This window comes from Anolis carolinensis, chromosome 4 (genome assembly GCF_035594765.1).
Source record: "Anolis carolinensis isolate JA03-04 chromosome 4, rAnoCar3.1.pri, whole genome shotgun sequence".
Classification (NCBI taxonomy): Eukaryota; Metazoa; Chordata; class Lepidosauria; order Squamata; family Dactyloidae; genus Anolis; species Anolis carolinensis.
Window position 1 is genome coordinate 3,705,697 of NC_085844.1, and position 26,100 is coordinate 3,731,796.

At 40.9% G+C, this 26,100-nt stretch overlaps 1 protein-coding gene across 3 annotated transcripts; it reads right to left on the bottom strand.

The window, feature by feature from the left end:
- Positions 1–9,391: 9,391 nt before the first annotated feature.
- Positions 9,392–25,873, bottom strand: mfsd3 (major facilitator superfamily domain containing 3). 3 transcript variants are annotated; one of them, XM_003228383.4, is made up of 6 exons: positions 25,739–25,873; positions 21,899–22,602; positions 17,606–17,753; positions 14,478–14,584; positions 12,969–13,078; positions 9,392–9,921 (listed from the first exon to the last, which is right to left on the bottom strand). In XM_003228383.4, the coding sequence occupies exons 2-6, from the start codon at positions 22,575–22,577 to the stop codon at positions 9,757–9,759; spliced, it is 1,209 nt and encodes a 402-aa protein (XP_003228431.3). In that variant the 5' UTR covers positions 22,578–22,602; positions 25,739–25,873; the 3' UTR covers positions 9,392–9,756. The 3 variants fall into 3 exon arrangements, with proteins under 3 accessions (XP_003228431.3, XP_062835972.1, XP_062835971.1); XM_062979902.1 differs by lacking the exon at positions 25,739–25,873 and adding an exon at positions 25,450–25,638; XM_062979901.1 differs by lacking the exon at positions 25,739–25,873 and adding an exon at positions 23,362–23,538.
- Between the last annotated feature and the right edge of the window lie 227 nt (positions 25,874–26,100).

Below are 26,100 nucleotides of genomic sequence, written 5' to 3' on the forward strand. Positions count from 1 at the left end.
TGAAAACAAGGGAATTCCAGACAGGAAACAATCAGGGCCACCTAACACCTCCCAACAAAAAATTCACTCAGGGAGGAAACAGCCAGGCTTTAAAGCTGCAAGGCCATTACATCCTAATCATTTTTCCTAATTGCAGCATTCATACTTGCCTCCAACAAACAAAAAAAACCAATCAGAAATATTGTATATTCACAACCTTTAGGAAATAATATCCCCTGATGGCGCAGCGTGTTAAAGCGCTGAGCTGCTGAACTTCTGGACTGAAAGGCCACAGGTTTGAATTGGGGGAGCGGAGAGAGCCCCCACTGTTAGCCCCAGCTTCTGCCAACCCAGAAGTTCAAAAACATGCAAATGTGAGTGCATCAATATTTACTGCTCCGGCGGGAAGGTAACGCCGCTCCATGTAGTCATCCCACATGACTTTGGAGGAGTCTACGGACAACGCTGGCTCTTCGACTTAGAAATGGAGATGAGCACCAACCTCAAGAGTAAGACACGACTGTTGTCGACCGCGTTTTAGGGGATCGGGCCCTTAAAGAGAGACCCGATCCGGTCCTGAGAGAACGGACCTTGGCGGAGCCAATAGGAAGATATGAGCCGCAATACAACCTGAAGCCGAAATGAAGAAGGTCCGCCAAAGTTGAAGGAAAATCCGCCAAGGAGTCTTTATTGAGCAATTCAGCTGAAGAGGACTCTAGTAGCGATCATTCAGTCTACTAGGGTACCACATAATCAAAATAAAGCCATATTTATACAAAAGTTTCAGTCTGACAGCCCTTTGAATTTCCCGCCCCGCTCCCCCGCCCATCTGATCGCTGATAGGCTAGAAGGTTGAACGAGGCGGGCTTTCGTTTCCCGCCTTGCTCCGTTGGCCCAATAGGAAGCTGCCTTTTGTCTCTACTCGGGCCAATCAGGAAAGAGAAGGCGGGAGTTATTGAAACAATGAAGTGACAGGGCAGGAAATATCGGATTAATTCCTGCTAGACCGATTTCTAAAGGGATTAATGGCAGCAATCAAGGATGTCCGGGTTTCTGTCACGTATACAGATTTTAGATATGCCTTGGGGTGTCAGAGGTGGAAGCAAAGATGGGTGGTGATGAGCCATATTGACAGGCTCTGCAGGGCGCCTTCCTGAGGTGTCCTGGATTTTCCTTTGGATGAGATATGACAATGTTTGCCTTGGGGCGAATCACCTTTAGGTCAACACTCCGAATTCGGCGACTCAAGCCCTATATTGTCCATGCAATCTGAATTTGATTGGGTTTAGCGGTGGCAGATTATCCTTTTGTTTTTGGGAAGGGAAGCCTGGGTCATAGGAACTGGGATAGGTTCTGGGGTTCAGGTTGAGTTCAAAATATTTCCTATTTGATTTCATGACTTGACAATTATATGAAATAAAATGAAAAATAAAATAAAGTTGGAATATAAACCATGCTGGGAAAAATACATATTTTCCGGGGATCCCAAAGAGTACAAATACATATAGGCAGACAGATAGATTTCATGGAAATAAGGGAGAATCCATAAAAGTGAGTTACATTGTATAAAGGGGAATCATGAATGATATAAACAATTGAAAACATTTGATAAGAACGAAGTTCACAACATCTGGAGAACCCAGCATGGAAATTCATAAAAGTGGAGTTTTAGCAGCATGATTTTACAATTCATGAAGTTGTTATCTCTTGCCTCAGAGTGCAGGGATAATCCACAGTAAACTCCAGTAAAAAGTCTCAATCACCTTCTACTATAAATATATGGAATATAGAACATAAAGTCTTGATTTTTGAACTATCTTTTACAAAGTCCTGGGGGGGAGGGTGGTCACCTCGATCACACGACTGGACTTAATGTCTGGGGAAAACCTTTACCCTTGACCTTAACTACCACCAATTCCTCAATACTTTATTTCCCAGACCACCAGACTTCGCCACAGCAACGCGTGGCCGGGCACAGCTAGTCTATATATATAAAAGAGTGATGGCATCAGGGCAGCAGACAAAACAACAAAACTACAGGCCCCCCAACCTCGAAATTTGACAACACAACCCATCATTCACGGCTCTAGGTTGATACAACAAAAAGAAAGGAAAAATAAAGTCCTAATTACAGGGAGAGGAATAATAGCTTTTATCCAATTGCTGCCAGTTTGAAGGCTAAGCTCCGCCCACTTGGTCTCCTAGCAACCTACTCAGTCTAGGGGACAGGCACAGTTAGGCCTCAATTAGGCCTCTTCCACAGATTACCAGATTTTAACTGGATTATATGGCAGTGTAGACTCAAGGCCCTTCCACACAGCTATATAACCCATTTATAATCTTATATTATCTGCTTTGAACTGGATTATTTTTACTCCACACTTCCATATAATCCACTTCAGTGTACATACTAAACATAAAGACAACCATACAACAGACATTCAATACCACCACTACCTCAACAATTTCTCACCAACACCACCACACAACGCCACAGCAACGCGTGGCCGGGCACAGCTAGTAATTTATATTAATGTAACTTCCTTCCCTTGAGGACATGATTTATTTGCACTTTTAGCACTTTGGCCTAGATTCTTTGAACCTAATCCATGATTTTAACATTTTATCTTGTACAGTAGAATCTCACTTATCCAACACTCGCTTATCCAACGTTCTGGATTATCCAACGCATTTTTGTAGTCAATGTTTTCAATATATTGTGATATTTTGGTGCTAAATTCATAAATACAGTAATTACTGCATAGCATTACTGCGTATTGAACTACTTTTTCTGCCAAATTTGTTGTCTAACATGATGTTTTGGTGCTTCATTTGTAAAATCATAACCAAATTTGATGTTTAATAGGCTTTTCCTTAATGCCTCCTTATTATCCAACATATTCGCTTATCCAACATTCTGCCGGCCCGTTTATGTTGGATAAGTGAGACTCTACTGTATGTGGTTTTTATGACTTGCTTTTATTGTCTGATTATTGGTTTTATTGTTTTGTTTTTATTGTCCTGTTCAGGCTTGGCCCCATGTAAGCCGCCCCGAGTCCCTTCGGGGAGATGGGGCGGGGTACAAGAATAAAATTATTATTATTATAGTAGAGTCTCACTTATCCAACGTTCTGGATTATCCAACGCATTTTTGTAGTCAGTTTTTTCAATATATCATGATATTTTGGTGCTAAATTCGTAAATACAGTAATTACTACATAGCATTAATGTGTAATGAACTACTTTTTCTTTCAAATTTGTTGTATAACATGAAGTTTTGGTGCTTAATTTGTAAAATCATAACCTAATTTGATGTTTATTAGGCTTTACCTTAATCCCTCCTTATTATCCAACATATTTGCTTATCCAACGTTCTGCCGGCCCGTTTATGTTGGATAAGTGAGACTCTACTGTAATTGCTTATAATCCTAGTAGGCCTTAAATACATGTTACAAGTATCAAGTGAAATCAAGTTTGTCATTAATGAAAGGAAGAAACTATTAAAATGAACAAAATCTGTCTTCCAGTATTAAAAAAAACCAGAATCAAGACAACCTTTATATTATGTACTAGCTGTGCCCGGCCACGCGTTGCTGTGGCGTTGTGTGGTGGTGTTGGTGAGAAATTGTTGAGGTAGTGGTGGTATTGAATGTCTGTTGTATGGTTGTCTTTATGTTTAGTATGCACACTGAAGTGGATTATATGGCAGTGTGGAGTCAAGATAATCCAGTTCAAAGCAGATAAGATAAGATTCTAAATGGGTTAGATAGCTGTGTGGAAGGGCATTGGGTCTACACTGCCATATAATCCAGTTGAAATCTGATCATCTGTGGAAGAGGCCTAAGTGAGGCCTAACTGTGCCTGTCCCCTGGGCTGAGTAGGTTGTTAGGAGACCAAGTGGGCAGAGCTTAGCCTTCTAACTAAAACAATTATTCATCTCCCTGTAATTAGGACTTTATTTTTCTTTTCTTTTTGTTGTATCAACCTAGAGCCGTGAATGATGGGTTGTGTTGTCAAATTTTGAGGTTGGGGGGCCTGTAGTTTTGTTGTTTTGTCCACTGCCCTGATGCTATCACTCTTTTATATATACAGTAGAATCTCACTTATCCAACACTCGCTTATCCAACGTTCTGGATTATCCAACGCATTTTTGTAGTCAATGTTTTCAATATATCGTGATATTTTGGTGCTAAATTCATAAATACAGTAATTACTACATAGCATTACTGCGTATTGAACTACTTTTTCTGCCAAATTTGTTGTCTAACATGATGTTTTGGTGCTTCATTTGTAAAATCATAATCTAATTTGATGTTTAATAGGCTTTTCCTTAATGCCTCCTTATTATCCAACATATTCGCTTATCCAACATTCTGCCGGCCCGTTTATGTTGGATAAGTGAGACTCTACTGTATATCTATATATATAAAAGAGTGATGGAATCAGGGCAGCGGACAAAACAACAAAACTACAGGCCCCCCAACCTCGAAATTTGACAGCACAACCCATCATCCATGGCTCTAGGTTGATACAACAAAAAGAAAAGAAAAATAAAGTCCTAATTAGCGGGAGAGGAATAATTGTTTTTATCCAATTGCTGCCAGTTAGAGAGCTAAGCTCTGCCCACTTGGTCTCCTAGCAACCCAATAAAAAATAATAAAAAACACTAAAAAAGAATTAAAAACACTAAAAAATTAATACAATAAAATACTATCATAACAGAAAATAACTAAAAATAATACAATAAAATAATAAAATATAATAAAAAGATAACTTACAATAAAATTAATTAAAAAATAAAAATAACATCAAATAAAAAATCCACAACAATCCACCACCACTTTGCCACAGCAACGCGTGGCCGGGCACAGCTAGTATAGATATAAGCAATAAATCTGTTGTATGATAACACATTTGATGTTTTAATAATAACAACAACATAATACTTTGTGTATCTTTGTTACAGATATGTGTTCCAAATATATATAGTCTCCGCAACCCAGCAGATGCTGAATAGCCATCTATTAGATAGGTTTGGATTGGATATCCTTGTATGGCAAAAGGGGTGGGAATGGATGGCCCTTAGGGTGTTGTGACTGCGGGAATCCTAGTCCCTTCCCTTCTGCTTTGGTTGGGCTTCACCTGGAATAATAACCCTGTGTCCAGCTCCGGGCAAAGCAATTCAAGGAGAAGGGCAGCTTAGAAAGAGGGCAAGACCCTTTTGCCATGCAGGGAAAACACAATCAAAGCACCCCTGACTAATAGCCATCCTGAGTAAAAGCCTCCAAGGAAGCAGCTTCCACCAGCCTCTGAGGCAGAGAGTTCCACTGCTGAACAGTTCTTCCTAAGGTTCAGGTGGAATCTCCTCTCCTGCCATTTGAACCCATGGCTCCGCTGAGTCCTAGTCTCCAGGGCAGCAAAAAGGAAACCTCCTCTCTCTTCCTTATGACATCCTTTCACATGCATGTGGCCTGAAAGTCAAGAAACTTCTGAAAGAAACTGGAAGCTGGCCTTAGCAGACTTGATGGGAGATATTAAGAAATAAAAACACGAGGAATTTATTGAGCTAGAAGTACAGAGGGTTACCATAAACTAAATGTGCACAAACTCTGCAAAGTTCAGTGATGGAAAACAAGGTGGTGGGTAGCACTGAGGGTGGGTTACTGTGAGTTGTGGGTGAGTATCTTTATAATGTGCATTGTGGGTGTATTGCAATGTTAAAAGAAAAAAAGAAAAAAAGGGAAACTCATTCCCAAAAGAGTTGTTATCCTGGGGAAAAGGAGACTCCACTGAAGCTTTATCTCCAATCGTTTTTTATAATAATAATAATAATAATAATAATAATAATAATAATAATAAGGATAAGGAGAAGACCTGGCTCTGGCTCACGAATGGGACCATGAAGAAGGAGACAGAAGGCCTGATCCTTGCAGCCCAGGAGCAAGACATCAGGACAAAGGCAATTAATAATAATAATAATAATAATAATAATAATAATAATAATAAGGATAAGGAGAAGACCTGGCTCTGGCTCACGAATGGGACCCTGAAGAAGGAGACAGAAGGCCTGATCCTTGCAGCCCAGGAGCAAGACATCAGGACAAAGGCAATTAATAATAATAATAATAATAATAATAATAATAAGGATAAGGAGAAGACCTGGCTCTGGCTCACGAATGGGACCCTGAAGAAGGAGACAGAAGGCCTGATCCTTGCAGCCCAGGAGCAAGACATCAGGACAAAGGCAATTAATAATAATAATAATAATAATAATAATAATAATAATAATAATAATAATAAGGATAAGGAGAAGACCTGGCTCTGGCTCACGAATGGGACCCTGAAGAAGGAGACAGAAGGCCTGATCCTTGCAGCCCAGGAGCAAGACATCAGGACAAAGGCAATTAATAATAATAATAATAATAATAATAATAATAATAAGGATAAGGAGAAGACCTGGCTCTGGCTCACGAATGGGACCATGAAGAAGGAGACAGAAGGCCTGATCCTTGCAGCCCAGGAGCAAGACATCAGGACAAAGGCAATTAATAATAATAATAATAATAATAATAATAATAATAAGGATAAGGAGAAGACCTGGCTCTGGCTCACGAATGGGACCCTGAAGAAGGAGACAGAAGGCATGATCCTTGCAGCCCAGGAGCAAGCCATCAGGACAAAGGCCATTAATAATAATAATAATAATAATAATAATAAGGATAAGGATAAGGAGAAGACCTGGCTCTGGCTCACGAATGGGACCCTGAAGAAGGAGACAGAAGGCATGATCCTTGCAGCCCAGGAGCAAGCCATCAGGACAAAGGCCATTAATAATAATAATAATAATAATAATAATAATAATAAGGATAAGGAGAAGACCTGGCTCTGGCTCACGAATGGGACCCTGAAGAAGGAGACAGAAGGCATGATCCTTGCAGCCCAGGAGCAAGCCATCAGGACAAAGGCCATTAATAATAATAATAATAATAATAATAAGGATAAGGATAAGGAGAAGACCTGGCTCTGGCTCACGAATGGGACCCTGAAGAAGGAGACAGAAGGCCTGATCCTTGCAGCCCAGGAGCAAGACATCAGGACAAAGGCAATTAATAATAATAATAATAATAATAATAATAATAATAATAAGGATAAGGAGAAGACCTGGCTCTGGCTCACGAATGGGACCCTGAAGAAGGAGACAGAAGGCATGATCCTTGCAGCCCAGGAGCAAGCCATCAGGACAAAGGCCATTAATAATAATAATAATAATAATAATAATAATAATAATAATAATAAGGATAAGGATAAGGAGAAGACCTGGCTCTGGCTCACGAATGGGACCCTGAAGAAGGAGACAGAAGGCATGATCCTTGCAGCCCAGGAGCAAGCCATCAGGACAAAGGCCATTAATAATAATAATAATAATAATAATAATAATAATAATAATAAGGATAAGGAGAAGACCTGGCTCTGGCTCACGAATGGGACCCTGAAGAAGGAGACAGAAGGCATGATCCTTGCAGCCCAGGAGCAAGCCATCAGGACAAAGGCCATTAATAATAATAATAATAATAATAATAATAATAATAATAAGGATAAGGAGAAGACCTGGCTCTGGCTCACGAATGGGACCCTGAAGAAGGAGACAGAAGGCATGATCCTTGCAGCCCAGGAGCAAGCCATCAGGACAAAGGCCATTAATAATAATAATAATAATAATAATAAGGATAAGGATAAGGAGAAGACCTGGCTCTGGCTCACGAATGGGACCCTGAAGAAGGAGACAGAAGGCCTGATCCTTGCAGCCCAGGAGCAAGACATCAGGACAAAGGCAATTCAGGCCAAGATCGGAAAATCAGCTGATGACCCAAAATGCAGACTGTGCAAGAAAGCTGACGAAACCATTGATCATATCCTCAGCTGCTGCAAGAAAATCGCACAGACAGACTACAAACAGAGGCACAACTATGTGGCCCAAAGGATTCATTGGAACTTATGCCTCAAGTACCACCTGCCAGCAGCAAAGAACTGGTGGGATCACAAACCTGCAAAAGTATTGGAAAATGAGCACGCAAAGATACTGTGGGACTTCCGAATCCAGACTGATAAAGTTTTGGAACACAACACACCAGACATCACAGTTGTGGAGAAGAAAAAGGTTTGGATCATTGATGTCGCCATCCCAGGTGACAGTCGCATTGACGAAAAACAACAGGAAAAACTCAGCCGCTCTCAGGACCTCAAGATTGAACTTCAAAGACTCACCCCTGGGGGGACTCAAAGCAGTTTACAACATAATAAATGGCAAAGTTCAATGCCTTACATATATATAAAAAATATATCATATATATAAATAAAAAGCATACAACTGTAGATTAAAACCATTAAAACTATAAAAACATCAAACACAGACATATGCATGTTAATCCACAACCTGATGCATTTTGTACAAGTAAAAAAATAAGATAGTATATATATATATTGGGGGGGGGGGGAATTTAATGCAGGGATATCCTGAAAATCTTCTATGGTCTATCTATCAATCGACTGATCAATCGATATAGACTACAGAAAATTTTCAAAGATCCCTGCATGAAAACAATGTACAGTAGAGTCTCACTAATCCAAGCCTCGCTTATCCAAGCCTCTGGATAATCCAAGCCATTTTTGTAGTCAATGTTTTCAATATATCGTGATATTTTGGTGCTAAATTCGTAAATACAGTAATTGCAACATAACATTACTGCGTATTGAACTACTTTTTCTGTCCAATTTGTTGTATAACATGATGTTTTGGTGCTTAATTTGTAAAATCATAACCTAATTTGATGTTTAATAGGCTTTTCCTTAATCCCTCCTTATTATCCAAGATATTCACTTATCCAAGCTTCTGCCAGCCCGTTTAGCTTGGATAAGTGAAACTCTACTGTATATATATAGGGGGAGATTTAATGAAGGGATATCCTGAAAATCTTTTATGGTCTATCAATCGACTGATTAATCGATATAGACTACAGAAGATTTTCAAAGATCCCTGCATTAAAACTATGTATGTATGTGTGTATATATATGTGTGTGTGTGTCAAAACTGTATGTTGGTTGCTTGCTCCTCTGTGACTGGATGGATCTGGACCAACCTTGGCACACAGACCCTTCATGGCCCAACTTAAAATAATAATTGCGAGGTTTCAGATAAATAAACCTTGCCCCTTTCAGGACCAGAGCAGAGGGGCTGGACTTGCACTTGAAAAATGTACCTGTTCGGACTTACAAATTCAGTTTAAGAACAGACTGACAGAACCTATCTTGTTCGTAAGGTTGGGACTGCCTATATAGATGAAACATTCCACATCAGGATAAACAGGTAAACAAAATATAATCCATCTCTCAACAGAATGAATCCTCAGGATGCTTGTTCATTTAAAGTATTATTTATTGCATTGACACCCTGATAGGTCCCAGGGGCAGCTTACAAAGTGCCTCTTTTGTTTGTCAACGGTGGGGCTGGTGGAGGAGTTTAACAAGCACCCCAAGAGTCTGAGAGGTTTTCCAGTCCCTTCCGAGGTTCCTTCCTTCCTTCTCTAAGAAATAAATAGACCCCCCCCCCCCACTGCACCCCAGAATTCTTGCAGAGGAAGGTCTGTGATGAAGTGAATGTGACACAGAGAAGCAACACCTGAAAAGGCTTCCGGATCACCCTTACCTCTCCTCCAGGCCCTAAGAAGGCTGCCCTACCCCATCCTTTGCCCCCCAGGATGGTTCTCCGGAGGCTGGCGGTCATCTTCGGAAGGGCAGAGTGTACAGGATGGAGGTGAAGGAGAGGGCCAGAAAAACGACAAAGGCCTTCAAGAAGCCCAGCCTGTCAACCAGGGTCCCTGTCACAGCGCCAAAGATCACTTTGCCCAGGACTTCCAAGGTGGCCAGGAAGCTGTAGTGAGTGGCCTGTGAGAAGAAGGAGCAGAAGGGGCAGCATGTCCTGTTTTGTCTTTCAAGAACAGCCTTAAAACACAGTGGTAAGTAAATGAAAACTGTTTTACTTCAGCAAAACATAAAGAACAGCATACTCAGTGGAATAATGCAAAAGGAAGCAAGGAAGTCTTAAGGCAAGCACAGTTCTTAGTCTCTGATAAATTCCCAAATCAAATAACAGTCTTACTCCAGACAAAGAAACAGCAATAAATCCTTAGGAGCAGTTTCCCAGATGCAGACTCGAAGCAGGCACAAGGGGAGTGTAGGCATTAGTCAGTTTGTTACCAGCAAGAGCTGGCTGCACCTGCTTCTGCTTTATAGCCCTGAATCCCCTCACAGCTGCCAGGGCAGTTCCCAATTACTCAGCTGCATTTCTGGCAGCTCTTTTAGCTGAACAACATCTCTGCTCTGTTTCCTTTTGCTTCTCCTGAAATGAGGGTACTTGCAAAATCTCCTCCGCAGATTCCAACTCACCCTCAGATTCATGAACACTTTCCTACTCCCCTTCCTCTTCTGAAGAAGAGGAATCCCTAACACAGTGTGAGTGGACAGAGGACTGGCCAAGGCTGAAGCAGGCTGACCAGGCCATGGCTGGAGCCAGGGAGGACAGCTGCGGATGTGTTTCTCAATTCTAGGCTGTATCATGAGGATAGTTCCTAGACTTTGGCTCTCATTCCAGGTGTTTTTGGACTTCAATTCCCTCTTCCGTGATTCTAACCTGCCTGCTGCTTCTTCCATTTTTGCACCACTTCTGCTGTTACAACGTAGGATTTACCCCTTTCCTGGTTGCAATAATGTTCTTAATATTTCAGTTCTATGAATTGCTCCAACCATCCATCCAAAGAGCAGATTGTCAAACTCACTGTCAAAGACAGCATCGGCAATTCATTTATGTCTATGTATTATTTTAATTTATATACAGTAGAGTCTTGCTTATCCAACTTTCACTCATCCAACGTTCCGTATTATCCAACAAAGTCTGCCTCCCACCCAGATCCAGAACTGTTTCTCTAGGCAGCAACATACAGCAGGCCAACACACCCAACAACAACACAAGTGCAGCCACGCTCCCAAACAAGTGTCAGACACATGAAGTTTTAGTGCTTAATTTGTAAAATCATAACATAATTTGATGTTTAACAGGCTCTTCCTTAATCCCTCCTTATTATCCAACATTTTCGCTTATCCAACGTTCTGCCAGCCACTCGGCCAGTTTATGTTGGATAAGCGAAACTCTACTGTATTGTTCTTTTGATCTTGTTTAATGTAGTGTATATTTTCTTTTATTGTGTTGTTTAATGTGCTATGATTTGTTGTTCTATTATATTTTGTTATATTGTATTGTTCTGGGCATGGCCCCATGTAAGCCGCCCCGAGTCCCCGTTGGGGAGATGGTGGCGGGGTATAAATAAAGTTTATTATTATTATTATTATTTATTACTGTACCACCTTTCTCCCAAAGTAGGAGCCAAAGCTATTTCCAAACTTTTGTTGAGAATTGCATTGGACACCCAGGGGACCCTGAAAGGCCACATGTTCCAACAGCCCACACACACATAATTTATGCAGTTTAGTTGTATGTTTTCCGGGCTGTGTGGCCATGTTCCAGAAGTATTCTCTCCTGACGTTTCGCCCACATCTATGGCAGGCATCCTCAGAGGCTGTGAGGTATAGATGCCTGCCACAGATGCGGGTGAAACATCAGGAGAGAATACTTCTGGAACATGGCCAGACAGTCTGGAAAACACACAACTACCCTGTGATCCCGGCTATGAAAGCCTTCAACAACACATTTATGCAGTTTATTTGTAGGGACAGTTTCATCACATTTTTGGCCCTCTCCTGAATCACCTACAGCTTTAGGGAATGCCTTTGCCTCCAATAGGAAGTGACTAGAAAGTCAACTTTTGACTTTAAAACCTTTGAAGATGCCATTAGCCACAGACGCAGGTGAAACAAAGAGAGAATGCTGCTGGGAGCATGGCCATAAAGCCCGAAACACTCACAGCAACCCAGTGACTCTGGCCATGAAAGCCTTCGACACCACAGTCAACCTTTGCATTAGTCCCTATATTGGGATAACAATGAGGTGAATAAAAATAATGAAGAATGACTTTTTCTGGGTCCATAAAGAGCTCAGGAAGGGGGCAAAAGCATGACAAAAATGTTCCCCATAGTTGACAATTGACAGCAATTGTCAACAACAACGGATCATATCTAACAGCACACATTGTCCACTCTGATCTAGATACACCATCAACACACTGACTCTGGCTGGAGAAAAATCACAATTCTTACACTTTCCAAAACGAGTTGTTTGCCTGGGCCATAGTAAGTAAAATACCCCAAAGTGTATTGCATGTAAGGTTCTCCCTGTAACTTAAGGGATCACAAGGATGATGCTGTCTATCTATCTACAGTAGAGTCTTACTTATCCAACACTCGCTTATTCAACGTTCTGGATTATCCAATGCATTTTTGTAGTCAATGTTTTCAATATATCGTGATATTTTGGTGCTAAATTTGTAAATACAGTAATTACTACATAACATTACTGCGTATTGAACTACTTTTTCTGTCAAATGTGTTGTATAACATGATGTTTTGGTGCTGAATTTGTAAAATCATAACCTAATTTGATGTTTAATTGGCTTTTTCTTAATGCCTCCTTATTATCCAACATATTCACTTATCCAATGTTCTGCCGGCCCGTTTATGTTGGATAAGTGAGACTTTACTCTATCTATCTATCTATCTATCTATCTATCTATCTATCTATCTATGCATATACATATTGTCCTCTATTAGCATCATTCCTTTCCTCCAAAAATGTTTTGTCACCTGGCATAGAGCAGCAAATGGCACTTGCTATTTGGGCAAGTAAGGCAGAAAGAGCCAGAAAGACCTGCCCATAATCTTGGCAGTGACTTTACCCACTGCTTTAAGGGGAAAGATCAGAACAAAGTAATGTGTATTTATTTGGGATGAGTATGTGAGAAATCCAAAGGCCTGAGCTGTACCTGGATGCTTTCCTTGGCCTTCTGGGAGCAGTGCATCATCAGGCTGAAGGTCAGGGTGGTGATCAGGCCTGCAATCAGGTGCTGGGTGCAGATGCTCATGACAGCGGCAACTGGAAGAAAGAGGGAGGAAGAATGAGGAGAGCTTGACCCAGAGCCAGAGAAAGACCGGGATCAAGCAGCTGAATGGAGCTGCAACATCTGTAACAAGATCTTGGGGACCCTGATTTCTACTGCTTAGTAAAAGGCATGCCTGGGCTTTGTTTACTATATTCCAGTGGAAATACTGAGGAATACTATTGCATATTAAGTAGGCAGTATGGTGTCACAGTAGTTACGTCTATTCCCCTGAAGTACTGTAAAGGTTAAAAGCTTCCTTAAGCTCTGCTTTGGCAGATATATTATCGTATCATTTATATACTGGCATAGAATCAGCCTCTGGTGGCTCAGTGTGTTAAAGCGTTGAGCTGCTGAACTTGCAGACTGAAAGGTCCCAGGTTCAAATCTGGGGAGCGGAGTGAGTGCCCACTGCTAGCTCCAGCTTCTGCCAACCTAATAATAATAATAATAATAATAATAATAATAATAATAATAATAATAATAATAATAACTTTATTCTTATACCCCGCCCCATCTCCCGGAAGGGACTCGGGGCGGCTTACATGGGGCTTTGCCCAACGCAACAGTACAAAATCAAAACAAAAACAAAAACAATAGACAAACCAGCAACCATAAAAACATCAGCATAAGAAAAACAGTCATAAAAAGTCGATACACAGAATAATATTAAAATCATGAATTGGATCAAAAGATCTGGGCCTAGCAGTTCGAAAACATGCCAATGTGAGTAGATCAATAGGTACTGCTCCGGCGGGAAGGCAGTCATGCCGGCCACATGACCTAGGAGGTGTCTATGGATAACGCCGGCTCTTCGGCTTAGAAATGGAGATGAGCACCAACCCCCAGAGTCGGACACGACTGGACTTAACGTCAGAGGAAATCTTTACCTATAGAATCATAGAATAATACAGTTAGAAGAGACCACATGGACCAACTAGTCCAACTCCCTCATAGCGTGAGAGAGCTGTTCAGCAGTGGAACTCTCTGCTCCAGAGTGTGGTGGAGGCTCCTTCTTTGGAGGCTTTTAAGCAGAGGCTGGAGGTTCATCTGTTGGGAGTGCTCTGAATGCAATTTCCTGCTTCTTGGCAGAATGGGGTTGGACTGGATGGCCCACAAGGTCTCTTCCAACTCTATGATTCTATTATTCTACGTATGTCAAACACATGAATTTTAAACTCATGTCCTTGTTCTGGTCTCTGTTCTGTGTGATTAATGTGTATTTTGTAGAAACACTTTGATTTGAATCTTTTATGGAACTGCCTTGGGCTGGGGAGGTTGGTTGCTGCATATAGAATCATAAAATCATAGATTCTATTTCACCTTGATCCAAAGCAAGACAAGACCTAAGGAGCAGCGTGGGAAGGACGGCTGGAATTGGACCCGGGGCCTCACCTTCAAAGAAAGGCTCCTTGTTTTGGTAGAGGGCCATCAGGAGGATCTGGAGGGTCAGGCCACAGAAGCGGACGATCAGGAGGTTTTCCAGGGCAGGCAAGAGGCGCCTGGGGAGAATTAATAATAATAATAATAATAATAATAATAAGAAGAAGAAGAAGAAGAAGAAGAAGAAGAAGAAGAAAATTGCACAGACAGACTACAAACAGAGGCACAACTCTGTGGCCCAAATGATTCATTGGAACTTATGCCTCAAGTACCACCTCCCAGCAGCAAAGAACTGGTGGGATCACAAACCTGCAAAAGTATTGGAAAATGAGCACGCAAAGATACTGTGGGACTTCCGAATCCAGACTGACAAAGTTCTGGAACACAACACACCAGACATCACAGTTGTGGAAAAGAAAAAGGTTTGAATCATTGATGTCGCCATCCCAGGTGACAGTTGCACTGACGAAAAACAACAGGAAAAACTCAGCCGCTATCAGGACCTCAAGATTGAACTTCAAAGACTCTGGCAGAAACCAGTACAGGTGGTCCCGGTGGTGATGGGCACATTGGGTGCCGTGCCAAAAGATCTCAGCTGGCATTTGGAAACAATAGACAGTGACAAAATTACGATCTGCCAACTGCAAAAGGCCACCCGACTGGGATCTGCGCGCATCATCCGAAAATACATCACACAGTCCTAGACACTTGGGAAGTGTTCGACTTGTGATTTTGTGATACGAAATCCAGCATATCTATCTTGTTTGCTGTGTCATAGAATAAAATAATAATAATAATAAAGAGTTGGAAGAGACCCCGGGCGAGGGAGGAGGTGGGAAAGGTGCGCACCTTTCCCTCCTCCCTTGCGCCACACGCACCTTCCAGATAAATTGCTTCAATGGGCCACATGTGGTCCCCGGGCCTTAGTTTGGGGACCCCTGCATTGGACCATAGCTGAAAGTTCCTCTCATCTTATGGAAGCCACACTGGGATTCCTTAGGCAAATCATATTATTTCAGCAAACTACCCCTGAAGAAATCTATAGGAGAAAACCCTATAATAGTGTCCTACAAGTTGACATTTCCTCTCTAAGAAGTTTTCTTTTTGGGAATCTCTAGGTCCCCAGGTGTTCCTCTATTAATCAAATACAGTAGAGTCTCGCTTATCCAACCTTCTCTCATCTGACCTGTATTATCTGATGCAGTCTGCCTCCTGCCCGGATCCACCGCTGTTTCTCTAGGCAGCAACGTGTAGCGGGCCTTTCCGTGTCCTGGGCACATGCTGGGAAGGGCGAGACGCAGCCGGTGCAGACTTTTCCCGTCGGGCACAGCATCCAGCCTGCACTGGTTGTGTCTCGCCCCTTCCAGCATGTACCTGGCATGCGGAAAGGCCCGCTGTGTGTTGCTGCCTAGAAAAACAAACAGTGCATTGCTGCCTAGAAAAACAGCAAAACGTCCAACAACACAAGTGCAGCCATGTTCCCAAACAAATGGCAGACCCCTCCTGCCACCAATCTATCCATGCCCTTTTTTCTGTGTAAGTATGGCGATGAAAAGAAATAAGGTCTTACTGTAAGTTCATTTTATGCAATTCCATCTTTATTTGTAGTCAATTTTTTAGTAGTCAATGTTTTCAATACATTGCAATGTTTTTGTGCTAAATTCGTAAATACAGTAATTACTATATAATGTTACTGTGTATTGAACTGCTTTTTCTGTCTACTTGTTGTAAAACATGATGTTCTGGTGCTTAATTTCTAAAATCATAACATTATTTGACGTTTAATAGGCTTTTCCTTAATCCCTCCTTATTATCCAATATTTTTGCTTATCCAATGTTCTGCCGGCCCATTTATGTTGGATAAGCAAGACTCTACTGTAATTACATTTGCAAACACTAAACTCACAAATGTGTAGGGTTAGCTGTTTTAATAAATTCTCGATCTTTTTGGTTACGGCAATGATAGAGATTTGGGGACTGCAGAACAATTTCAAGGAGCAGAAGCATTGTGATTGGAAGGGCATTGTCTTCATACGGCAGCTACAAATCTATAAATTCTTAACTAATAATCTCATCTAGAATAAATTAATTATATCGATGGGATTTATAAAGGTTTTGACTCTACATCTATGGGTACACTCTATTTTGGAGTATTTATTCATTTCCCATCTTTTTCTCAAGACGGGATGCAAAGCAGCTTATTTTACATTAAAACAAAATAATGATAATATTTTGAAATACTTTCCCCATTCCGGCACATTCTGTACTGGGTTTTATGAATTAGTCTCCTGTTTTAATATTGTATGTTTTTATGTCGATTTTATCGATTGTTTTATTGATAATTGATGTTTTATTGGTATAATTGTTTTATTGTTGTATCATTGATATTTGATTGTTTTATCGGGCCAGGCCCCATGTAAGCCGCCCCGAGTCCCTTCAGGGAGATGGGGCGGGGTATAAAAATAAAGTTGTTGTTGTTATTATTATTATTATTATTATTATTATTATTATTATTATTATTATTATTATAAAGCTGTTTTGATATTCAATTTATATTTTATAAAGTAAATTGACGATTGTGTGTAAAACACTAAAAAATAGTTTCAAAACACATTAGAGTGTAGTAAAAAAGGGCTACAAATAGAACGAAGGCCGTTATGATTATGACGGCATGCTGATAAAGCCCCTAATATGTTCTAGTCTTTGTACAGAAACAGAAGATAAAGACGGGATCACAGTCATAACAGATATGAAACAGGAAAAAGGAGGGAAGGATAAAGGAAGTGCTGAGACTGAAAGCAGACTGCAGGAAGGAAAGTCAGAAGATAAGAAGCTGTGAGTCCATGTGTTTAAAAGACTCTTGCACATAGGATTCAGCATGTTAACAGTTTCAGTGCACAGGCTTTTTTATTCCTTTTGTAGAAGAGGAATACGAAATGTTTTCCTGGGTTTCTCCTGGCCCTATAATGACCCAAGGGGAATAAAAATGGGGTGGAAATAGCCTTTTCCAGCCACTTTAGGGCCAAGAGAGGCCAAGAAATGGGGAAATTTTGATCATGGCAAGTGGCCCTAGCTACACTTTGCCCATCTCTTTCCTAGGAGGTGGCCATGGACACGGTGAGCTTTCAGTGGCTGCTTACCTCCGCCTGGAGATCAAGTGGCCGCCCAAGTAGGAGCCTGCAATGGAGAAAATCATGGCCACGATCCCGTTCCAGAAGCCAAGCTTCTGCGGAGAGAAGTCCCGGTCCAGGAGGAAGAGCGGGAACATGGACATGGAGCCTTGCTCACCTGCAAGGAAAAACATAAGAGCCAGCTCAGTTCTGCACCCCAAAATGAAGCATAGGAAAGTCCTTCTCACAATGTTTGTACATTACTGATTGCTTCAGTTGAGATCTTGCTCTGTTCTAGTTTGTGTCTGCCTAGAGTGAAAGCCAAGCCTGTGTTCGTCTGTGTTCGTCTGTTTGTCTTGTAAAGTAAAGCTTTGTATATACTTTTTTACATCGTCTCTGACGTCTCTTCGTTCTGCGCTCCATTGACAACATACAACTGCTGCTACGCTGCGATTTACTCTGACAGGAATGGCTGTCAGGATATACCCTCCAATGTATCACTGAGGTATTTGTGGCCCAGGTGGCAAAAGTAATTACTGAGGGAAAAGACACAGTCTAGGAGAGGTTGTAGTAGTATGCTGTTACCTGAACTTATTGGGAAGGACACCTCTTCTCTCCCTGGTACTGAATTATATGAGTGAGGACCCCTCCACACAGCTGAATAAAATCCCACATTTTCTGCTTTGAACTGGGATATGTGGCAGTGTGAACTCAGATAACCCAGATAACTCAGATAACCAGGTTCAAAGCAGATATTGTGGATTTTTTTGCCTTGATATTCTGGATTATATGGCTATGTGGAAGGGCACTGAAAAATACTTTTGCATTTGGAACTCAAATAGCAGCAACTGAAGTAAGACAAAGGAGTTATGGGGGCCGTGGTGGTGCAGTGGGTTAAACCCTTGCACTGCTGAACTGCTGACCTGAAGGATGGCAATTTGAATCCGCAGGATGGGGTGAACTCCCGCTGTCAGCCCTAGCTCCTACTAACCTAGCAGTTCGAGAACATGCAAATGTGAGGAGATAAATAGGTACTGCTTCAGTGGGAAAAGGAAAAAAAATGCTCCAAACAATCATGCTGGCTACACAACCAGGAGGTGACAACAACGCAGACTCCTTGGCTTGGAAATGGAGAAAAGCACCTCCCTTAAGGCCAGAGATGAGCACTGCCTCCAGAGCCAGAAATGAAAGGAGAAGCCTTTGCCTGTGTGTGTGTGTGTGTGTGTGTGTGTGTGTGTGTGTGTCTCATTGTAACAAGGCACAGAATATTTGCCTGTTTGTTTGTATACTGTGATCCCCTCTGAGTCTCCTTGGGGAGAAGGGTGGAATATAAATAAAGTTTTGTTGTTGTTGTTGTTGTTGTTGTTGTTATTAAGCAAGAGATTTATCGGGAAATTGGAAAAGTGGGAAGACAGATAACATTAGGTAACAAAATTTGAACAATATTCTGTTCCTGGTTTGAAAGTGTAATTTCCTGTTTAACTGTGTGGTCCTTATTCGGAAAGTAGTTGTTCTACTCCAGAAACTTTGTTTTTGTGGCTGCCACAAACTAGGTTGAATTGATGGAGACGTGATGAGATATTCCATTGAAAAACGAGAGCAAAATGTGCTACTACAGGATGTCCCTCTCATAGAAACAACATTTTTGCAGTGTAATAGCCCCTTTCTCCATGTTTTTGTGATAGAACTAATTAGGAAATAGCATTGGTAACCCAGGAACAAAAATCATGTTACCTAGTGTAATTAATTGGGAAAGTCCTTGCCAAAACAAAAGAACTGGAGAATATAGAGCAGCCATAGATTCAGCCTTGTTTCTTAGAATCATAGAATCCTACTAGAGTTGGAAAGACTATCCAGTCTAACCCTATTCTTCAATGCAGTCATACATGATCAAAGCCCTTCTGACAGACAGCCATCCAGCCTCTAAAAACCTCCAGAGCAAGAAGCTCCACCAGACTCCCAAGCAGCATATTGCCATCAGGAAGTTCTTCCTCATTTTTAGGAGGAACTTTTTCCCCTGCAATGTGTTGTCGAAGGCTTTCATGGCCGGGATCACAGGGTTGTTGTATGTTTTTCGGGCTGTATGGCCGTGGAGGCTCCTTCTTTGGAGACTTTTAAGCAGAGGCTGGATGGCCATCTGTCGGGGGTGCTTTGAATGCGATTTCCTGCTTCTTAGCAGGGGGTTGGACTGGATGGCCCATGAGGTCTCTTCCAACTCTACTATTCTATGATTCTATGTTCCAGAAGTATTCTCTCCTGACGTTTCGCCCACATCTATGGCAGGCATCCTCAGAGGTTGTGAGGTATGGAGAAACTAAGCAAGGAAGGTTTATATATATCTGTGGAAAGTCCAGGGTGAGAAGAACTCTTTGTCAGTTGGAGGCCAGTGTGAATGTTGTAGTTAATCACCTTAATTAGCATTGAATAGCTTCATCTGGCTTCTTCCTGCCTGGGGGCATCCTTTGTCAAGAGTTCTAACCCACCACTGTGGGTCGGGAGTTTGGCTTTGAAATATCATATATGGCAGCCGTATCCGTTGGTTGCATCCAATCCAAGTATTAAGCAGGTCTGACCCTGCTTAGCTTCCAGGATCACATTTGGTGCCCAGTCTCAAATGAATATGGGATCTAGGATGTCTTTGGTAGCCTCATAATTGAAATGGCTTTCCAGCCTCAAATACAGGATGTCTTTACTTTCCAGGGACCAGTTCTGCTTTGTGAAATGATGCAGTAGACAGTGCCACCTACTGACACCCTATTGTTGTTGAGTACAAGTCATACTTAACGTCCAGCTGCCTGAACGCAGCCCCATCATAAGGTTTTCTCTTGGTAAGATTAATTCTTCCTTTGAGCTGAGAGAGTGTGACTTGCCTACGGTCACCCTGTAGGCTTCCATGGCTGACCTGGGATTCAAGTCCTGCTCTCCAGTCATACTGCAAAACTCAAACAGCCATCTAAATGCTGTATTAATGAATCTGAAAGTTTTCTCATTGCTCATTATTGAAAACAAATTCAAACCTATTTTTTTCCTGTAACTGATCTTAGTTTAGGTATCAAATATAAAAACGTTGGTTTTGTTCCAAATGATTCATGATCTGCTTGTGCAAGATCATTTGTGTGGTTTTAACAATTGGTTTTTAAACAAATAGATTTTTTTCCTTAACTTTGATGGCTTAATGCTTATTGTTTTTACATGTTTGTTTATATGGCATTGAATTGTTGCCAATTTGTAAGCTGCTCTGAGTCTTTGGGGTGAGAAGGGTGGGGTATAAATATATAAAATAAAATAAAATAAAATAGTCCTTCCAAAGCACAGGAGAGAACAGTGGGAACACTTTTAATGCAGAGGGGTGCATTTTAAAATGCTTGGCAAAGCTGCACCAGTTGAATTCTGCCTGCTGTACAGGATCGTACACGACTGAAAGGCATGGCCGCGTCTCTCAGAAACTTCTGCCAGGTTGGATAAAGATTAAATTAGACAAGGAGAATCCTGTCTAGAACCACAAATAATACTATGTCCAATTGACCTGCTGTGTCCATGGATTCTGCACCCACAGATAAAAATTATCCCCAATTTGAAAATAGTAAAAATGATCAAAAAAGTAAAGTTGGATTTTGTTGTTTTATATAACCTGGCTTAACAAAAGTACGTATGAAAGGGATCTCGGAGCTTTAGAAGAACACAATCTGAATATGAGTCATGGGTGTGACGAAGCAGCTAAAAAGGCCACTGCAATTGTAGGCTGCATCAGTAGGAGTCTATTGTCTATCAATGGAAGTCCTAGTCATTTCACTATACAGTAGAGTCTCACTTATCCAACATAAACGTGCTGGCAGAACGTTAGATAAGCAAAAACGTTGGATAATAAGGAGGGATTAAGGACAAGCCTATTAAACATCAAATTACATTATGATTTTAGAAATTGAGCACCAAAACATCATGTTTTACAACATTGGTGGTTGTTTGATATTATTACTGTTATATAAACCTTTGTTTTAACTTCTGTTTTATCATCTTCTTGTGTTTTAAAATGTGTATATTGTTTAATGTATTTGCGCTGTTACTTTTGTAACGTTGTGAGCCGCCCCGAGTCCCCACGGGGAGATGGTGGCGGGGTATAAATAAAGTTTTATTATTATTATTATTATTAAATGGACAGAAAAAGGAGTTAGAATCACAGAATTAGAAGTGGCTACAAAAACCATCCAGTCCAACCCGCTGCCATGCAGGAACGCACAAGCAAAGCCCTCCTGACAGATGGAGTTGAAGTCAAAAACACTTGGAGGGAGGGCCGAAGTCTGCCCACGCCTGGGATAAACTCACCCAGCTTGTAGATGAAGACGAACCCCGCTGTCCAGTGTGTGCCGGGCACATGGAAGAGTTCCTTGAGGATGCTCCAGGGGTTCACATTGCCTACCATGATGCGGCTCTCCTGTGAGGGGCGCCACCGCCTCACCCGCAGGTCAGAGACCCAGGTGAGCAGGATGGCCAAGGTGTAGATGACCGCCAGGTAGAGGAAGATGGCAGACCAACCCAGGTGGTAGAGGAAGGCCACCAGGCCGCCGCCGGCCATCACGGAGCCCATCTTGTAGGCCACCACCTGGACGGTGTTGCCGTAGCCGATCTCTTCATAGCCCAGTAACTGGATGGCCACCCCGTCCACCGCTATGTCCTGGATGGAGGCGCAGAAGTTCATGAAGAGGAAGACCAGGGCCACGGGGAGGAAGTTGGTGTCGGGCTCCAAGAGGGAGCAGGCCAGGCAAGACAGGACCAGGCCAGACATGGTGAACAGCAGCCAGGTCTTCTTGGCCAGGTAGTGATCCACCAGCGGGGCCCATAACACCTTGAGGATCCAAGGAGCGTAGAGCACCTTGGCCAGGCTGATCCGGGTGAAGGAGAGGCCCACCGAGCGGAAGTAGATGGGCAGCAGCCCCGACTGGAGGCCATAGGGGATCCCCTGGACAAAGTACAGCATCCCCAGCAGCACATATTTGATGTTCATGCTGCTTCAGCTGCCGGTCAGCACCCTGAGAAGAACACAAAAGAAAAAGAGAGAAGGCTTTTGTTTACTTATTCTTTTTTTTTTTAAAAAAATTAGTTTTATTTCATACGAGTGGCAGACAAAAACAAATATTACAATTTTTGGAGAACTGTGATCTTTGGAAAGGCATGACCTTGTTAGAAATTATAACCTTTTGTAAAATGGCATTCATAACCTTTTGGGAAATGGAAATCTCCTTGAGAAGAATTAAAAACTTGCTTGAGTCAACCTTCTCCTTATTGGTAAATATCCACTAGTATTTATGTAGCACCTTAACTTCCTTCTTGTTTACAAGTTCCACTCAGTGCACTTTGCCCAGCTCATTTTGTGTTTTTATTGCTGTGTTTCTCAAGTGTTTTATAATGATTATGCTTTTTTAATGCCTTTTAAATTTATTTGTGTGTTTTTGTATTTGATATTATTGTATGTTGTTTTTATATCTGTAAGCCGCCCCGAGTCCCTCTGGGGAGATGGTGGCGGGGAACAAAAATAAAATTATTATTATTATATTATTATTAAGGCAATTAGGTTTCTCAGCTGTTAGACTGATATGCCTAGATATCTCTTTGAACTGTTAGGGACAAAGATATGCCAATGCACAAAACACACACACACACACACACATAACAGAGTTTCAGAAGTGTTCTTTCAGTTGCCCAAAAAACATCTACTCTCCCTTAAAACATCCCTCAAGAGACAAAAATAAAGTAGATTTCTTTAAAAGTAACATAGTTGGTTAACTCACAAACTTCATGTATCCAGCATACAGGTACATTGCATATCAATCCAGTTACAGATATGATTTGAAGTGTTTTTTCTGGGCAGATAACGCAGGGCATCTTTCTTATAATCAGGAAAATGCCTATTAAACATCAAATTAGGTTATGATTTTACAAATTAAGCACAAAAACATCATGTTATACAATAAATTTGACAGAAAAAGTAGTTCAATACGAAATAATGCTATGTAGTAATTTCTGTATTTACAAATTTAGCACCAAAATATCACGATTTATTGAAAACATTGACTACAAAAATGCGTTGGATAATCCAGAAAGTTGGATAAGCGAGTGTTGGATAAGTGAGACTCTACTGTATGTGTATATTTATATGTGTGTGTAAATTATATGTGAATTGTGTGTGTACACAAACACATATTTATCCATATAAATGGGATATATATATATATATATATATATACAGTAGTGTCTCACTTATCCAAGCCTCGCTTATCCAAGTTTCTGGATTATCCAAGCCATTTTTGCAGTCAATGTTTTCAATATATCATATTTTGGTGCTAAATTCGTAAATACAGTAATTACTACATAGCATTACTGCGTATTGAACTACTTCTTCTGTCAAATTTGTTGTCTAACATGATGTTTTGGTGCTTAATTTGTAAAATCATAACCTAATTTGATGTTTAATAGGCGTTTCCTTAATGCCTCCTTATTATCCAACATATTCACTTATCCAACATTCTGCCGGCCCGTTTACGTTGGATAAGTGAGACTCTACTGTATATATATATATATATATATATACACACACACACACACACACACATATATAGAGATGTAAATTATATATGGATTGTGTGTACACAAACACGTATTTATCTATATAAATGGATATATATAGTGTATGTGTGTATGCATGTGTGTGTATATGTATACATATAGAGGGAGAGTATATATATAACACTAACATATACATACATATACATACACACAAATATACAGTAGAGTCTCACTAATCCAAGCCTCGCTTATCCAAGCCTCTGGATAATCCAAGCCATTTTTGTAGTCAATGTTTCCAATATATCGTGATATTTTGGTGCTAAATTCGTAAATACAGTAATTACAACATAACTTTACTGCCTATTGAACTACTTTTTCTGTCAAATTTGTTGTATAACATGAAGTTTTGGTGCTTAATTTGTAAAATCATAACCTAATTTGATGTTTAATAGGCTTTTCCTTGATCAGTCCTTATAATCCAAGATATTCGCTTATCCAAGCTTCTGCCGGCCCGTTTATGTTGGATAAGTGAGACTCTACTGTATATATATATATATATATATATATTTATATACACACATATATAGAGATGTAAATTATATGTGGATTGTGTGTACACAAACACGTATTTATCTATATAAATGGATATATATAGTGTATGTGTGTATGCATGTGTGTGTATATGTATACATATACTGTATATAGGGGGAGAGTATATATATAACACAAACATATACATACATATACATACACGCAAATATAGTTATATATACTGTACATAAACACAAACATATGGATGGTGTATGTACACAAACACATATTTATACATATGAAAGGGACATATATACACAATATCTATTCTATCTATCTATATCTCTAGAATATACATATACAAACACATATGTATGTATCTACATGTGTATATACAGTAGAGTCTCACTTATCCAAGCTAAACGGGCCGGCAGAAGCTTGGATAAGCGAATATCTTGGATAATAAGGAGGGATTAAGGAAAAGCCTATTAAACATCAAATTAGGTTATGATGTTACAAATTAAGCACCAAAACATCATGTTAATACAACAAATTTGACAGAAAAAGTAGTTCAATACGCAGTAATGTTATGTTGTAATTACTGTATTTACGAATTTAGCACCAAAATATCACAATATATTGAAAACATTGACTACAAAAATGGCTTGGATTATCCAGAGGCTTGGATTGGTGAGACTCTACTGTATATCTATATGTGTAAGTAAGTAAATACACACACACATATATATGTGTAAATGTATCTATATGTGTAATACACTCACACACATATATACATAACGACAACTCCCATACTCCCCATTTTGGTTGAGAGAGAAGGAGATGGGAGCTATTCTTCCCCTCTAAATAAGATCTTCAAAGCTCTGACGAGGCGCCAACAATCTTTCTGAATTTCCATATGAGGCCTTTCTTTAGAACAAGACTACGAAGGAACTACACTTCCCAGAATTCCCCTAACCGGCCCCTCCACTTGGTTAGTATGGGTCCTTCCGCGCTAAGGATCCTGGGAGTTGGAGTCCCCTCCCCTCCGTTGCCATGGCAGCCTGGACTCACGCCTTTGCCTTTCGGCTACGCAACCGCTAGAGGGCGGACAGGCATCCCGTCTTCTCCGGCTCGTCCTCAGCAGCCGAGAAAAAGAAACGGAAGTGCCCGAAACCGGAAGTCCTCTCCGGCCTACACTTCCGGCGGCGAATCCAAGCCTCCCCGTTGAGGCCGGAAGTGACGCTCTGTGTGTTTCAGAGAGGAAGAATTCTCATTTCAAGGCAGATGTTGCAGATGAGAAGGTCAGAAGGTTCTACTTTCAAGCATTCAGCTCCAGCCATTAACGATTATAAGCGTACTTTATTCGACAAAGAATTACATAACTAGATAAGAAGGTTAACAAGGCCTAACTAGGGAACTGACTCGCAGCAGAC

Excerpts from the sequence above, each read along its gene's own strand:
- mfsd3 (XM_003228383.4), bottom strand. The coding sequence starts at position 22,577 with ATGAACATCAAATATGTGCTGCTGGGGATGCTGTACTTTGTCCAGGGG. Across the intron at positions 17,754-21,898 it reads CGTCTTCATCTACAAGCTGG|GTGAGCAAGGCTCCATGTCC; the intron begins GTGAGTTTATCC and ends TTTTCCTTGCAG. Across the intron at positions 14,585-17,605 it reads CACTTGATCTCCAGGCGGAG|GCGCCTCTTGCCTGCCCTGG; the intron begins GTAAGCAGCCAC and ends AATTCTCCCCAG.